Genomic DNA, 16,032 nt, shown 5'->3' with positions numbered 1-16,032 from the left:
AACATATAGAACAACATACCTATCTTTGCATAATACTCGTTAATGTATTCATTGTAGGCCATTTCCATCAGCCCATGACCCAGGTTATAGTTAGGAAAAATAAGGAAGCATGACTTCAGATAGCTGTTCACTAACTTCAGGTCCTTAGGAGTAAAATGAAATGCAATATCATTATTAAAAAACGTTTTCTGCTTTCTTGTCAAATTTACAGACAGTTAAAAAATCTCTGACACTCTCCATGTGACTTTTTTTCATATTTTATCTTTTAATCAATTCCAAAGATTTCAAACTAACTTCTTTCACGCTGTCATTATGGGGTTTTGTTTGAATTTTGAGGAAAATAATGAATTGATTCCATTTTGAAATGAAGCTGTAACATAACAAAATGTGGACAAAGTGAAGCTCAGTGAACCCTTTCCAGATGTGGATTTCCTATTTGTTTTGAGTATTCACCTTTACTAAACAGTATCACAGTACCCAAGATCTTTTCATATATTATAGCTTTCAACTTTTTTTAAAAACTAAACAGTAAAAAATTTACAATAAAAACAAAAAGTTATTTGACAAAAGGCTCATTTTCCCCCAGATCTCGTCTTGTAATCCTCTTAACTCTGACATGGAGTGAGTACACTAAATGTGGAATATAATGTTTCTGTAATGTACCTTGTCATGTTCAAACAGCTGCAGGAGGAAAGTGGCCACTGTGGCGGTGATTCCAATGAAGAGGTTTATAACGATCAGGAAAACATACGCTGTGCTCGGAACCTCAAACCAAAAAGAGGCTGGATACATGATGGGGGTTATGGACCAGCTGGAGAAAAAAAAAGATTTCAACAATATTAACAAACAGGTCCTTAATATATACTTATTCTGAGAAATGAGATTCTAACTAGGGTGTTTTGTTATATTGTAATATGCTGGCTAGAAAATACTTGCAACTTGTTCTATAGTGGCTGTGTGAAGTAAAGGATTTCTAATTTTCTTTTATTATTATTATTCGGTTATTATATACTATTGATGATTTTTTTTTATTCGATCTTTAAAAATATAAATATATATACAGTATCACACAAAAATGAGTACATTTCTCACATTTCAGCAACCATTTTAGCATATATTCTAAGGGGCAAGGGACAATACTACAGAAATATCTATGGATATATTTTAGAGTAGTCAGTGTGCAGCTTGTACAGCAGTACAGATTTACTGTCCTCTGAAAATAACTCAACATACAGCCATTATTGTCTAAACAGCTGGCAACAAAAGTGACTACACCCTAAGTGATAACAGCTGTATTTCATGAAACCGTGCAAAGCCACATGTTCTATTCATCATCTTCCTGTTTTTATCTGCTTGACAGGACCATAGAAATTTATGTTTCTTGTTTTAAAGCAGTAAAAATTTAGTGCTTTGAGTACAATTCTCTCATACTGATCACTGGATGTTCAACATGGCACCTCACGGCAAAGAACTCTGAGGATCTAAGAGTTAGAATTGTTGCTCTCCACAAAGATGCAGAGATTATAAGAAGATCTGTAACACCCTAAAACTTAGTTACAGCACAGTGGTCAGGGTCATACAGAGGCTTTCCAAGACGGGTTCCACTCGGAACAGAATACAGATGCATAAGTGCCAGCGTTGCTTTAGAGGTTGCAGAAACAGAAAGTCCGCTTCTCAGTGCTCAGACCATACACCACACACTGCAACAAGTCAGTTTGCATGGCGGTCGTCCCAGAAGGAAGCCTCATTAGAAGCTGGCTCACAAGAAAACCCGCAAACAGGTTGAATTACTGGCACAGGTTGAATGTCTTGTGGTTTGATGTGACTAAGATTAACTTGTTTGGCTCAATGCTTGTGTGGTGACGCCCTGGTGAGAAGAACCAAGAAAATTGTCTTGTCAACAGTCAAGCATGGTGGTGGTAGCATCATGGTCTGGGGCTGCATGGGTGCTGCTGGTACTGGGGAGCTGCGGTTCTTTAAGGGGAAACATGGATTCTAACATGTACTGTGACATTCTGAAGCAGAACATGATGCCCTCCCTTCAGGAACTGGGCCGAACAGCAGTTTTCCAACATAAAACGACCCCAAACACACCGCCAAGATGACAACTGCCTTGCTAAGGAAGCTGAAGGTGAAGGTAATGTAGTGGCCAAGTATGTCTCCAGACCTAAACTCTACTGAACACCATTGTGGCATCTTCAAGCTAAGCAACGTGTGTTCAACATCCAGCAGCTCAGTGATGTCATTATGGAGGAAAGGAAGAGCAACACTCTCAATCTCACTTTTGTTACCAGTTATTTAGACAATAATGGCTGTAGGTTGAGTTAATTGTAGAGGACAGTAAATCTGTACAGCTATACAAGCTGCACATTGACACAGTGACTACTCTAAAATATATAAAAAGGTCTTATTTCTATAGTATTGTCCCTTGAGAAGATCTACTAAAATGGTTGTTGAAATTTTGGGGGTGTACTTACTTTTGTGATATACTGATATATAGATATGTGACATGCGCACATTAGCTTATGTTTGCCACCTTTTGATCCTGTCAACATGGCTGAGCTTTTTGGTGGCTGTGCATCTCTAAGGAGCATGTAGATATTACTGACTTGACTGTGATTCAGTGTTATTTCATGTGCTGATCATACATACCCATAGAGCAGGAAGAGTGCAACCACTGCTGGGAAATTTTTAGGGGAAGTGTACGCAGGCAGGTCAAACACAAACAAAATCAGAACGCAGCATGTAGCCGGAACCAGGTAATTCAGCTAATAGTAGACAGAGAGAAAGCAGAAGAGTCATTCACGCTCCAGCGGTACACTAAGTTTTATAAATGGAAACACATGACTCTGCACTCGTCCTCTGTCTCACCATGTCCCAAATGTAGTTGGCCAGCCAGTAGATAACCGGGTCACAGCCGCTCACAAACTGCAGGTGTTTAGCCTTGGTAGACTTCTCAGCAACCAGAAAGACCACAAAGCTGGCTGGGACAAAGGACATGGCCACGATAATGAAGATGGCAATGACCACATCGGTGCCCTGGAGTCTGGCGTCAAGAAGAAAAAGAAGAAGAGTCGAAGTTACAAGGTGAGTCGGTTTGGATGAGAGAATGAGAGAAAGCATTAGAAAAAAGCAACAGAACAAAGGGGGTGGGGGGGAGGAAAACACTCACAGGTAATCCAGAGAAAGACTCGCACTGGTCCTGTTCATGGGGTGATTAGTCAATGTGATACCTGCATGCATACACAAACACCATGATATTAATAAATACTTTATTTATAACTACCTTATGAAATACTAGCTTTTACAATAGACTGCCAAAGTAGTTCCTTCTGAACTACTATCCCTGTGGACTCATTTCCCAGCCCAGTGCCAGTAGCTATCAAAGTACTCCTATGTTACCAAACATAGCAGACCAAATACAAAATCCATTTTCTCGCTTTGTACATTCCCCCAAATGAGTGTCCATACCAATTCCATAATGAGTTGAGCATCAGTAACTGCAGCGTCAGAATTTGGTCATTATTTGTACAACCCAATTCCAAAAAAAGCTGGGACACTGTGTAAAATGAAAGTAAAAACAATTCATATATCCATATTCTATTCACCAAAAACACATAAATGTTTAAACTGAGAATATATACTATTTTAAGGAGGGAAAAAGGTCATTTTGAATTTGCTGGCTGCAACAGGTCTCAAAAGAGTTGGAACAGGGCCATGTTCGCCACTGTGAAGCATCAGTTGCTAAATGTTTGAGGAGAGGAATGCTGTTCCACATGTGTCTGATACAGGGTTGTTGTGCTGCATCGTAAAATGAAAAAAACAACAAAGGACACCCAGAACTGTTGAGCCAGGCCAGTTCAGAAGGCCAGTTCAGAAACCCAGACTTTTCTACCACAAAGACGTGCTAGTGTAATAGATTCAGTATGCAGTTAACATTAAATTGCTCAAATATGCAAGGTCTTTACTAAAAAAAAGATGGATGGAAGCATTTGTTGCTCTAAAACCTTTAAATGCCTTTCAGCATTGATGGAGGCTTTCCAAATGTTTAAGCTGTCCATTCCACATGCACTCCCATACCATCAGAGATGTGGCTTTTTGAACTTAGCGCTCATAACAAGTCGGATGGTCCCTCTCCTCCTTAGTCCGTAGGTTTCCAAAATGTAATTAAAATTTTGTTTGACCACAGAACAGTTTTCCACTTTTGCCTACATTTTAATCGAGCTTTGGTCCAGAGAGGATCGCAGGGTTTCTGGATCATGTTCATGCATGCCTTCTTCTATGCATTATAGAGATTTAACCTACATTTGTGGATGACATGGCAAACTGTGTTGACAGACAATGATTTCTGGAGATGTTAATAAACCTATGCAGTGATTTCCATTACAGAATCATGATTATTTTGAATGCAGTGTCCCCCTAAAGATTCTCTAAAAATCTAGATAATATTATGTACTGTAAATGATGAGATATTCAACTGTTTTGGAAGTTTATGTTGAGGAACATTATTCTGAAATTGTACTTTAATTTGTAGACAGTCTTTCAGAAATCCATCTCTGCCTCACTAAGATACATATTTTATACCCAATCATATTACTGACCTGTTGTCAATCAAACTAATTAGTTGCTAAATATTTCTCCCAACGATTTAATTTGAATAAATCTTATTTTGTTTTTTTTTACATTTAAATAACATTGCTCTGTCCCAACTTTTTTGAGACATATAACAGCCATCAAATTCAAAATGACCTTATCATTTCCTAAAATGATACATTTTCTTAGTATAAAATTTTTTATTTTCTATATTCTATTGCGATTTTTGTTTACATTTTACAGGTTGTAGATGGTATAAGGGCTTCACAAGAGGTACAAAAACCACTGTATCAGATGCTAATGGTCATCGCTTCACAACAGAGCTCTTACCATAAGCGGCAGGGTTGCCCTTGCTAAGGGGCAGGTTAGCACGCAGAATGGCGTTGTTCAGCACGTTCAGGTATGTGGGCATGCTGTGGTAGCCTTTATTGTTGTACAGCACCTGCAGAGACAGGAAGAAAGCAAAAAAACCCCTGTAGATCAGATAAACTGTGACTTTTTAAAACAGCCTTATAAAAAAAGCACGCTGGCTGACCTGAGCCGACCGCCGCACTGCTATCTTGCGTGCCATAAGCGACATCTTTCTTCCAAAGGATGCTGGAACTGATTTCTGGATGTTTCCAACAGTGATACCTCCATACCTGACATAAAAGTAATACAGCATAAATAGAGTCTGTTTTACTGTAACACAAGTGTCAAAAAAGCAAGTCCGGAACAGTTCATGGGAGAAAATGAATGGTGTTTTATCATTTAAAAACACAATCTGATGGAACAGTGAAGTGAATGCAGCACAAGAACGCTTTATCGTGACCGACTGTGCTGTCACCTGTGCAGTCTCATGCGGTCAGACGTGTAGAGAAGGTATTCAGACACATTGCGGCCTGTGATGTCCACCAGAATATCTCCCGTGACTACTTTCGTCAGGGGTGGGCGTCCCCCAACGCCGCTAGGGCACGAAAAGCCTGTTCCCTGCATGGAGCAGATGCAGCGCACCGGTTCTCGAATAGACAGTGGCAGTGGAGGAGGAGACGTCACCATCTCTGTAGAATCAACACACACCGATTAGTACAAGCAGTCGCATCATCTATACAGGGATTTCGCTAAAGACCAGTGTTGTACAGTAAGGAAGTACATTTAATTGGTTACTGTACTTAAGTAGCTTTTACATGTATCTGTACTTTACTGAAGTATTTTTATTTTGGAAGACTTTTACTTTAACTTCACTACAGTACAAAGTCAAACATCTTCCTTTTAATACTCTACTACTTGCAAAATCAGTCGTTCCTTTTTATTTATAGGCGGATAAAAACTAAACTGGTCATGCACGCAGCAATCCACCAATCAGGGTAGAGCACGCACTCTGTTTCGAACCTGTTTTGATTGGCGCTTGTTCAACAGAAAGCAGAACATTTTGAGAGTAATAAATAAAAGATAACTTCTGACTCTAAATTGGTTTTGGGCTCGTGATCATTTCGATAGATTTCAATCAGTGTTTGACTCATTAATATCATTCTATAAATTTAATGTGTTAAGAGTAACATTAGAGTCTTTTCACATACACTGAGTTGATTAAAAGGATGTGACCAAAAATAATAATAGGAACATTATAGCTATAATAAATCATAGTACTTTGGACACTTAAAGACATGTAAAGGCAAATGCTTTAGTGCTTTTATTTGAGTGAAAATTTAATGGGAGCACTTTTACTTTTACATTGTGTATCTCTACTTTTACGCAAGTACATGCTTTGTATTTTTCTTCCACTACTGCTTGATAAAATATTTAATCAACATTTACTACATTGATGATGATTTACTTGTAATTTAAGAAGGATTAGCCACATTTTATGCTCATTCCTCACTTCTAGGTCATGTGAAGTGTTCTAGTGCATCCGTTAATAGGTACAAAATCCTTTTTATTTATGTAAACATATTTTAAAAATATGTTACAAGCCTCACCATGGGCAGTGGTGGGAGGAGCTGCTGTGTAGTTCCACAAAGCATCATCAAAGTGTGATTCTGGGTAATCAGAGGGTGCAGGCGAAGGTGGAGGTGGGACGAAATTAGACAGAGGCACCCCCTGGGTAAACGAGTCCAGGCACATTGGGTCGAAGTAGCGTGCAGCCAGTGTTTTGGCATTGTTAGCGTAAGGATTGAGGCTTTGCGCCAGCTGGTCCAGTGTACTATTAAAGGGGGTTTTGAGCACACAGGTTGCACCCACACCTGATGGCAAATGCAGGCTATTGATGATTTTTTGAGGGCTGGCATCTGGGGACAGCTTGCTCCTGAAACAGCAAAGCAGGACAGATAATTATAAAGCGAACATCTTCAGCCTCAGGATGTTTAAAGCCAGCTGTCCTGCCGTTTCACAAGAACAAAAATACAGCACAAGGCATCATATTAGCATAAGAAACAATATCAAGACTGGAATATTTCAATGAATATCAAAGTATTTCATGGTTTTCCTTGCACCATTACTGGTCAGAACTTCGTGGGCATGTCTTATTAAGTAATGAATGGTGATACTGTCTGCCAGGCTAATTTAACAACCTGACACAGTATTGAAAATGAGGGTAAAAGTGTTATTCATCTTTATACTCCTTTACATTATTTGATAGCCATTTATTTTTGTGAAATATACACTATAATATTACAGTAATATAAAAATATCAGTTAGGATTTTTACTGAATTTGAAAGACAATTGTATACATTTTGTAAATAAATGTAAAGTTTGCAATGCTGGTTTATGGTCCTGAGTCATACCTGTACTGCAATCGGTCCTCATTGGCAAAGGGGATGAAGTTCCCTCTGGGCTGGGTGTAGTTATGATACTGAGACGGTGACAGAATGAGGGGAGGCAGATCACCTGCAGAGCATAAGACACTTCGTAATGCAGGGTTCAGTGGGTATAAGAAGGATAATTGGTGTACCTACTGATCATGGAACGTGTCATGTTCTTTTTATATATTTGGTTACATGAGCTATATTTAAAGAAAACAGTTGTGTTCTGTTGTCTATTATGCAAAATGCATTTTTTTCCATGATTTCCATTATAATAATAACATAAACATATCAAGGCTAGACTCCATGCTGCCCAGTCTTACCTATCTCAGGCACGGAGAGAGCAACAGTCATTGCCACACAAACAAAGAAGGCAGGGAGTAGGATCTGCGAAAACAGGACCTTGGTGTTCCTCTTGGCACAGTGGAACCTCTTGACAATAAGGCCGTGGAATTGGCGAAGTCGCAGCCACCAGCCCTCCAGCTTAAAGCTGCCCTGGCCCTCCAGCACGTGCGACTCTGGGGAGCTTGGCTCCTCATCGTCTGGGCAAAAGATAAAACAAGAATGTAGGTGCTCATCAATGCGTCCATGATGCCTATACATTATACATGACCTGTTTTTTAAACCCCTGAAACTTGTTGGAATATACAACATGCTACAGGCTACAGTCAACAAGCCCAGGCATGTCTAGCATCAGAGCACCCTGTGAGAAAGTATGTCAGAAACACAAACCTTTTACGAATTAATTCTTGTTCATAAATCATTGTTCAGAGTATCCTGATGAAGGAAAACAAAATTGATGTTCGTGTGAGTTTTTTCTCAGAGTTCTGTGGTTTCTTCCCTTTCTTTTCTTCTGGATACCTAGTTCACAGATTAAGTGATTATTGAGCAGATTAAATGAAATCAGCTCATTTGTTCTGTTAATCCACTTTGTCTGTAGTAAATTATTTCAGCCACAGCAAGCAAACATTAGATCTGTAGAGCAATTCCCCAAATCCTCTTTTAACTACAGGGACTCAGTTTTATTACATAAGCATTTAACCACAGTAACTCAATGCACTGTAAACCAGTGAAAAATATTATGATAATCATATAAGAATATGCCCACCTCTGAGACTAGCTGTGTCCAGGTCCTGGGGGTTATTAAACAGTGGGTAGTAGTCACCATAGAAGTCAGAATACGGTCCACCTTCATCACCTCTCACTGAGCCCACAGAGGAATTTGAGTGCAGCGATGCCTGACTGGAGCTCAGCCTGGAGCTCATCACTATATTACTCATCTCCACTTCAGGCCGGGTCACGGCACCAAGTGGAGCTCCATCACACTGCTGTGCAGACAAAAGGGAGGAAGACTTCCCCACTGATGCCACACCTGGAGAGCTCTTCATATCTATAAGAGAAAGAAAAAAAAAGTTCAGAATAGTGCATTATGTGTATGAAGGCAGGACAGATAAGCTTACATCTTATAGACTTTACTAAGAAACTGTATACTAAGAAAAACTAAACAATAGTTACATTTTGCTGAACCTGTGCCTACTGTAGCTTCAGATTCCTGTTTTTGACTGGCAGGACTATAACCTGGTGTGGTTGTCTGCTGTTGTATTTCAAACACCTCAAGTTTGCATGTGTTGTAATGCTTTTCTGCTCTGGACGTTTCTAAACAGTGATTATTACAGTTACTTTAGTATTGTTAGCTGCTCCATCCCAGTTTGACCTGCTCTTCCCCTCTGACCTCTTTGACAAACAGGGCATTTCCACTTACAGAACTGCTGCTCACTGATTTTTTTTGTTATTTTTTTCACCATTCTGTCAAAACTCTACAAACTGTTGTGCACAGGAATTCAGTAGATGCTTAAATATTCAAAACAGCAGCTTAGGTAACAACAGAGGTTGTCAGTTGCTGAAATCCTATTTTCTCCCATTTAATGTTTAATATGAACATTAACTGAAGCTCTTGACCCGTATCTGTTCTGCTGTCATATGACTGGCAGATGTGTGTATTAAAATGCCTGATAAGTTCATAGAATCTGTAACCCCTCTCCCACCTGCATCACTGTTCTCAAGTGACAGGTCTTCCTCTGACACTTTCAGAAAGACCTCCTCCAGCGTGGTGTCCATCACGCCAAAGCTGGTGAGAGCCAGACTGTCCAAACTCTGCTCCAAAGCCTAACAAAAAAAAAGTCACCGTTAACTTTACAACAAATGGTCTTTAATAGCTCTTTTTGAAATGACCGGTGTCTGTGTGGGTGTGTTCACCTGAAACAGCCTCTCGAAGCAGCCCTTCCTGACAGCCTCAGATGGCAGAATGTAGGAAAGCTCAGTGTTGGAGTCAGACATCAGCAGGCAGGAGGCTACATACTGTCGGATAAACTGAGTGACATTGGTCTGAGAGCACGGGGACAGGGATGAGGACAGGGGCATACTCGACTGATCTGTGCACAAATAAAGACAAGGATTTTTAGCTGAAATGTGCAAGCTTAAAAAAAAAAAAAAAAAGAATATGCATTTATCTGCCAGCTGATTAGGGAGAGCATAAATCTAATACATTCATACCAGCACTACACACATTGTTGGTGACAGCCTTTTCTGCTTATCAGTGCATAGATTCCTTTAATTGTAAAAAAAAAATTCCAAAAACCCAGTATGGCTTTATTTCATAAACCTTATTTAAATGTCTAAAATAATGATTTGTCTATTTATTACCCCTACAGAGCTTTTTAACATTAGTTAAGTCTTGTGTTCCTTTTGCAAGATTAGGTCTCTAAGATCTGAGGATCTCAGGTGACCAGTATAATGTACATAAAATGTCTGGTTGGACACGTATCCGAACACAGGCCTTTTTCTTAGCAACTTTTGCTAAGGCTAATGCTTAACTCACTGTTTCTTTTCATGTTCTAATAAGCTTCTGTTATTTAAAAGCAAAGAATGAGGAAAAAATGTTCAATTGGTTTGGATTTAAATGAAAATATAACGAGTTAAAAACATAATATAATAAGAATTTAAGATATAAAACCCTAATTTTAAAGAAGTTGGGACACTGTGTAAAATGTCAATAAAAACAGAATGAAGAATCGGCGGTTTTGAATGCATCTTTGAAGTTGATGGTTCTTTCTCAACCACCTCCTCGTATTTTTACGTTCACTTACAGCAGGTGCCCCCCGACATGTGACTGCTTTGTTAATTGTGAAAGAGCACTGGTGCTAGTGGTGAGAGCTATTGAAAGATTACCCCTCATAGTGAACAAGAGCAGTACTAATTATTACTGTTATGCTCTGGAAAAAAAAACAATGATGACCCTTCACAATAAGCATGACGTCCACTGAAAGTTGTTTACTGCGAATGTTGTGTATGCTTTTTGTTTTTTCTCAGCTGTTGGCAAATTATAGGAAAATCAAATAGCTCAGATGTTGTTTGATAATGAACAGAACAAACTGGTAATTTCATTGGTAAACAAATTCTGGTAAATGGATAAGGATCTGCTGACGTCGGCGCTGCCGGATACGGATACGTGCATGCGCTTTTAACAAGAAGAGAAAGAGGGAGAAACGGTGCCTTTGAAAAGGGAGTAAAACAAAATAGGCCTTATGCATTGTTTTTGTTGTGTTTTTCAGGACATAATCTAATGTAATGATAGCATTATTGTAGACAAATTCGTCAAATAATTCGATTTTTTATTATTGTAGAAATGAAAACTATACCATTCGAACAAAAGGTTATGGACACTTAACCATAAGATTTATATGTGCTTTCTGAACATTGAAGTTAGTGTTGAGGTCAGAGCTCTAAAGCAGGGCGAGATCATCCTCTCCAAACCATATCTTCATGGAGCTGGCTTTGTGCACAGTGGCACCGTCATGCCAAAATAGGTTTAGGCCCCCTAGTTGTAAGTGAAGACCAAATCTAATCTTCCAAATTTAAGTTAACTGTTTGTAGAAAAAACAAATTTGGATGGAAAGTCAGGTGTCCCAGCACATGTCTATAGAGTGTATTTTATACGTGTAGGTAAAAAAAAAGCCACTGGGAACAGAAAATCCCGCTATAGGGTTCATCAATATTTCAAGCATATACTCCTATTTACAAGATGCCTCTGATAAACTGCTAATGTAGTATGCACCATAAGATGAAAAACTCTAGAAAAACACTTTAGATGTGTGTCAAAGCAACAGACAGTTAGAAATCACATTGTCCCACACACAATTCTGACCTGCAGGATTGGAGTCGCTTTGCTTCTTCACGAGTGTCAGCTTATATCCGTCTCCGTAGGTGCTCTTGAGGAAAAGGGGTGAGCCACAGCACTTGAGCTTCCCGTGGGAGATGATGGCGATGCGATCGCCTAGAAGGTCAGCCTCGTCCATGTGGTGTGTAGAGAGAAGGATGGTCCTTCCTGCTCATGAGCACACGTAAACACACACACACAGTTTAATAAATACATTCAATTCTGGATTCTATAAAATAATTGCATTTATATAAATGTCAAAATAAAATACCTATCAAATTTATACATTTTTGTTTCACATTTTCTTTGTGACATTTATGTTATTCAGAACGGAGCAGTGTCAGGATTCTGCAAAAGTCAGAGGTTAACCTGGAAATTTATGCTTTCAGACACAGGACACAAGTTTTTAGGACAGAGGACATTTTTTTTCTGAAAAGGGACCAGTTATACCGATTAGGCATAACATTATGACCACCTGCCTAATATAGTGTTGTCCCCTTTTTGCTGCCAAAACAGTTCTGACCAATCAAAAATTAACAGCATTAACTTCTTCAGCGGTTTGAGCTACAGGAGCTCGTCTGTTGGATCGGACCACACGTGCCAGCCTTCACTGCCCACGTGCATCAATGAGCTTCTCCCACACATGACCCTGTCACTGGTTCACCACTGTTCCTTCCTTGGTGCACTTTTGATAGATACTGACCACTGCAGACCAGGAACATCCCACAAGAGCTGCAGTTATTTTGGGACCCACTAACAGGTGCCATAATGAAGAGATAATCAATTTCAATCAGTCGCTGGTCATAATGTTATAATGTCATAATGTTATGATCGGTATACATTTCTGTGATATTACATTTGGGAGACAGAGACTGAGAGAGAGAAAGGGAGAGACTGAAAGAGAGAGAGAGAGAGAGAGAGAGAGAGAGAGAGAGAGAGAGAGAGAGAAAGAGTAAATTAGTAGTGTTGGCACATTTCTGTGGTATTAAAGAAATAAAGCTCCTCAGGATGTGATAATATATATATAAAAAAAAAAACGATCAAAATCATGGAGGTAATTGTTCCTTCACATAACAGCACAGCTGTTAATTTTTTATCTTTTTTTTAAAAACTCTTTTTTAATGATTAACATTAGATTCATGATATATATATATATATATATATATATATATATATATATATATATATATATATATATACTTCAGTATCCACTTCCTTCGCATTTCTCATAACAAACAGTTTTGTTGCCTGTTTTATCTCCAGCAAAGCTGACAGCACTCATGCTTTATATGCAATCTCTGAGAACTGCTCATTAAAAAAAGAAAGTTATACACCTGTCACATTTCCTCCATCTTGTAATTATCGCTTCCACCTGTGCAAAAATACTGCATCTGCCGTCTCTAAGCAAGCGGAGCGTTCGTGTGTACATTTCCATGAATTTTAATAACTGAGATCAAGGTGCTGAAGGTTAAATCCATTGTAAAAGCCATTGGGGAAATGCTTTTCAGAGTTACAGCAGTGCTCCTTCTAACCTTGTTTGTATTTCAGGATGAGGTCCCATATGGCACGGCGGGCATACGGGTCCACTCCAGCTGTCGGCTCGTCCAGAATTACAGCACGAGAACCGCCCACAAAGGCTATAGCCACCGACAGCTTCCTCTTCATGCCCCCGGAAAGGGTCTGCACCAGGCAGTGTCGTTTATTAGACAATTCCAGATCTTCAATCATTCTGCATGTAGAAAAGAGTAAATAATCATGAACATTGGGTAAGCAAAAAAAAAAAAAAAAACATTAAGCTGCAGGACAAATGAAGAAACTGTCATGATCTTACTCTCCCCAATTTGCATCCCAGTTCCCATGGCAACAGCAGCATGTGCTTGTGTTTTTCTTCTAGTAATTGCATTTTTCCAGTGATTAATTCAGATCTATACTGAATTCAAATCTTTCTTTGTTGTCCCAGAGTCTAGATTGAAATACTAATTATATACGCTGAATACTGAATTTTAGACTCTGGGATGACAATAAAAACATATTCTGTATAATGTAGTCACTGCAAAGCACTAACTTGCTCTATATTCTGAAATAATATTTAACTACGTCCGAATGAAAAGTCTTATTTTACTAAGCAAATCAATTCTGTTGTATAAGAGGAATAAAACGTTTTGCAACTGTTGAACAATAGATTTTAGATGATAGATTGTGCAAGTTTAACAATATATTGAAGGAACACAGAAAATGTGGTGTTGGTTATCGAGGCACACCAAAAGAACCTTGATATCAACAACCTCCAATTTTAAAACCCAAAAACAAACAGCTTTTATAATTCATCCACAATGCAGTGGCAGTCTCGCTGGTACATCAGCCATCGAGCAAAATGTAAACTTCAGTGCCATTTGATATCTCTTTGATTTTCTATACCTAATATGAAGTGTAATTATAAGGTACAAAATATGTCTGATTTTATGTTTCCACATCAAAGTATAAACTGTACACTTCACCTTTTTTTAATCTAAACATACTACTTGAAGAGGAATGAAAGTCAGTAGGAGTAAGACAGAGTACATGTGGGCAGTGGAGTGGTGCGGTTGCAGGGAGAAGAGGTGGAGAAGGTGGAGGAGTTCAGGTACCTGAATTCAACAGTGCAAATAATGGAGAGTGTGTTAGAGAAGTGAAGAAAAGAGTGCAGGCAGGGTGGAGTGGGTGGAGAAGAGTGGCAGGAGTGATTTGTGATAGAAGAGTATCTGCAAGAGTGAACGGGAAAGTTTATAGGACTGGGTTGAGACGTGCGATGTTGTATGGTTTAGAGTATGGGTGTAAATTTCATTTAACAGTAGGGGGGGACAATAAATATAAAATTTCTCATGAGAAATTTTTGATGGGGACAAAAATAATACAGTAAAATTGTACTTATAAAGACAGTGTCCCCACAGTGAACAACTTTTCTTTTATCATTATTATTGTATCATGGAGAAATGAGTTTATTAGAGGGACAGTGCATGTTGGACGTTTTGGAGACAAGGTGAGGGAGGCGAAATTGAGATGGTTTGGACATGTTCAGAGGAGGGACACAGGGTATATCAGTAGAAGAATGCTGAGGATGGAGCCACCAGGAAGGAGGAACAGAGAAAGAACAAGGAGGAGGTTTATGGATGTGGTGATAGAAGACATGCAGGTAGTTAGGTTGAAAGAGGCAGATGTAGATGACAGGGGGTATGGATCCGCTGTGGCGACCCCTAATGTGAGAAGCCGAAAGAAGAAGAAGATACTACTTGCAGTAAAATGTTACAGATGCATAGTGTGAGATGTATAGACGCATGGTGGTAGCTATAATGAATGGACATTCAGTGCCACCCAGATGAGGCTCCTCTCGAGGTTGCTTCCTCATGCCATCTCAGGGAGTTTTTCCTCATGCTCATGCACAGTTACCACTGGCTTGCTAATTAGGGATAAACTAACAATTATAAGAAACAAACTTATAGGTACTAAACTTATACACTTCTATATAACCGCTTTATCTAAGTAAAGCTGCTTTCAGATGATGTCCGTTGTTAAAAACTAAATACAAATAAAAACTAATTTTATTGAATTCAGCGTAGTGCTGAAGGCATTGGACTTTGGATCTGAAAGTCGTAAGTTAAAATTTCAACCACACCAAGCTGCCACTCCTGGGTCCCCTGATCAAGGCCCTTAACCCCATAGTTCCTGAGATGAAAGTAAATCTGTCTGGATAAGAACGTCTGCCAAATGCCTTAAAAGTAAATGCAAGGTAACTGGTAGCTATGTGGTTAATATTCTAGGAAAATATAATAGTAAGTGTGTACTCACTTATCCATCTCTTTTCGGATGTCCTCTTCAGCCATGCCCTTCAGACGTGAGTAAAACCACAGGTGCTCCTCAACAGTCAGCTTGTCAAAGAGGACGTTGTGCTGTGGGCACATGCCCAGGTTTTGCCGGATGCGCTCCATCTCGGTGCGGATGTCGTGGCCGTATATGGTAGCTGAGCCCGAAGTCGGGGGGAACAGCCCCGTAAGGATCGACCTGAAGAACAAACATACAGCAACTGCAATGTGAAACCTCAAGAGTTAAGGATCAAGCATCCTGAATTAAATATTGTATTGTCGAATTCCTCAAAGAACCAATAAGAGATGTCCCAGAAAGGGGTGAAATGAAAGACTTTTTTACTGGTAGCCTCTGCCTTCATCAATGGGCATTAATGTCTGAATCTAAGAATGTCTCAGATCAGCATTGTCGTGCCAATTTTCTGTATGTGCCAAATAAAATTTTTGCAAAAATAAATTGTGGCTAGTCAGTGAGTCAGAGTACCTGAGCAGATATAAGATGGCCGACTAAGAGTTGCGTCTTTAGCTTGTGTATATAACGTTATTTATTACATTTCCCTCCTTCCCTTCCTAAGAGGGGCATTAAAGCAGAATCAATGGCTA

The 16,032-nt window shown here is 39.2% G+C and overlaps 1 protein-coding gene across 3 annotated transcripts in view; it reads right to left on the bottom strand.

Moving 5' to 3' along the window:
• The window catches only part of abca2 (ATP-binding cassette, sub-family A (ABC1), member 2), an 84,163-nt gene that overhangs the window by 9,484 nt on the left and 58,647 nt on the right, over nucleotides 1-16,032 (bottom strand). For all 3 annotated transcript variants that reach the window (XM_046841326.1, XM_046841324.1, XM_046841325.1), the window contains 17 exons: nucleotides 15,416-15,628; nucleotides 13,123-13,319; nucleotides 11,579-11,758; nucleotides 9,631-9,806; nucleotides 9,420-9,540; nucleotides 8,483-8,764; nucleotides 7,698-7,916; nucleotides 7,357-7,459; nucleotides 6,552-6,877; nucleotides 5,420-5,633; nucleotides 5,129-5,234; nucleotides 4,924-5,035; nucleotides 3,173-3,233; nucleotides 2,872-3,046; nucleotides 2,653-2,768; nucleotides 664-811; nucleotides 20-143 (listed from right to left, as the gene is read on the bottom strand). In XM_046841326.1, coding sequence (XP_046697282.1) covers nucleotides 20-143; nucleotides 664-811; nucleotides 2,653-2,768; nucleotides 2,872-3,046; nucleotides 3,173-3,233; nucleotides 4,924-5,035; nucleotides 5,129-5,234; nucleotides 5,420-5,633; nucleotides 6,552-6,877; nucleotides 7,357-7,459; nucleotides 7,698-7,916; nucleotides 8,483-8,764; nucleotides 9,420-9,540; nucleotides 9,631-9,806; nucleotides 11,579-11,758; nucleotides 13,123-13,319; nucleotides 15,416-15,628 — 2,873 coding nt within the window. The remainder of the gene's footprint in view (nucleotides 1-19; nucleotides 144-663; nucleotides 812-2,652; nucleotides 2,769-2,871; nucleotides 3,047-3,172; nucleotides 3,234-4,923; nucleotides 5,036-5,128; nucleotides 5,235-5,419; nucleotides 5,634-6,551; nucleotides 6,878-7,356; nucleotides 7,460-7,697; nucleotides 7,917-8,482; nucleotides 8,765-9,419; nucleotides 9,541-9,630; nucleotides 9,807-11,578; nucleotides 11,759-13,122; nucleotides 13,320-15,415; nucleotides 15,629-16,032) is intronic.

Source organism: Silurus meridionalis, chromosome 27, assembly GCF_014805685.1.
Source record: "Silurus meridionalis isolate SWU-2019-XX chromosome 27, ASM1480568v1, whole genome shotgun sequence".
NCBI lineage: Eukaryota > Metazoa > Chordata > Actinopteri > Siluriformes > Siluridae > Silurus > Silurus meridionalis.
This window is presented reverse-complemented; position numbering and strand designations above follow the sequence as displayed.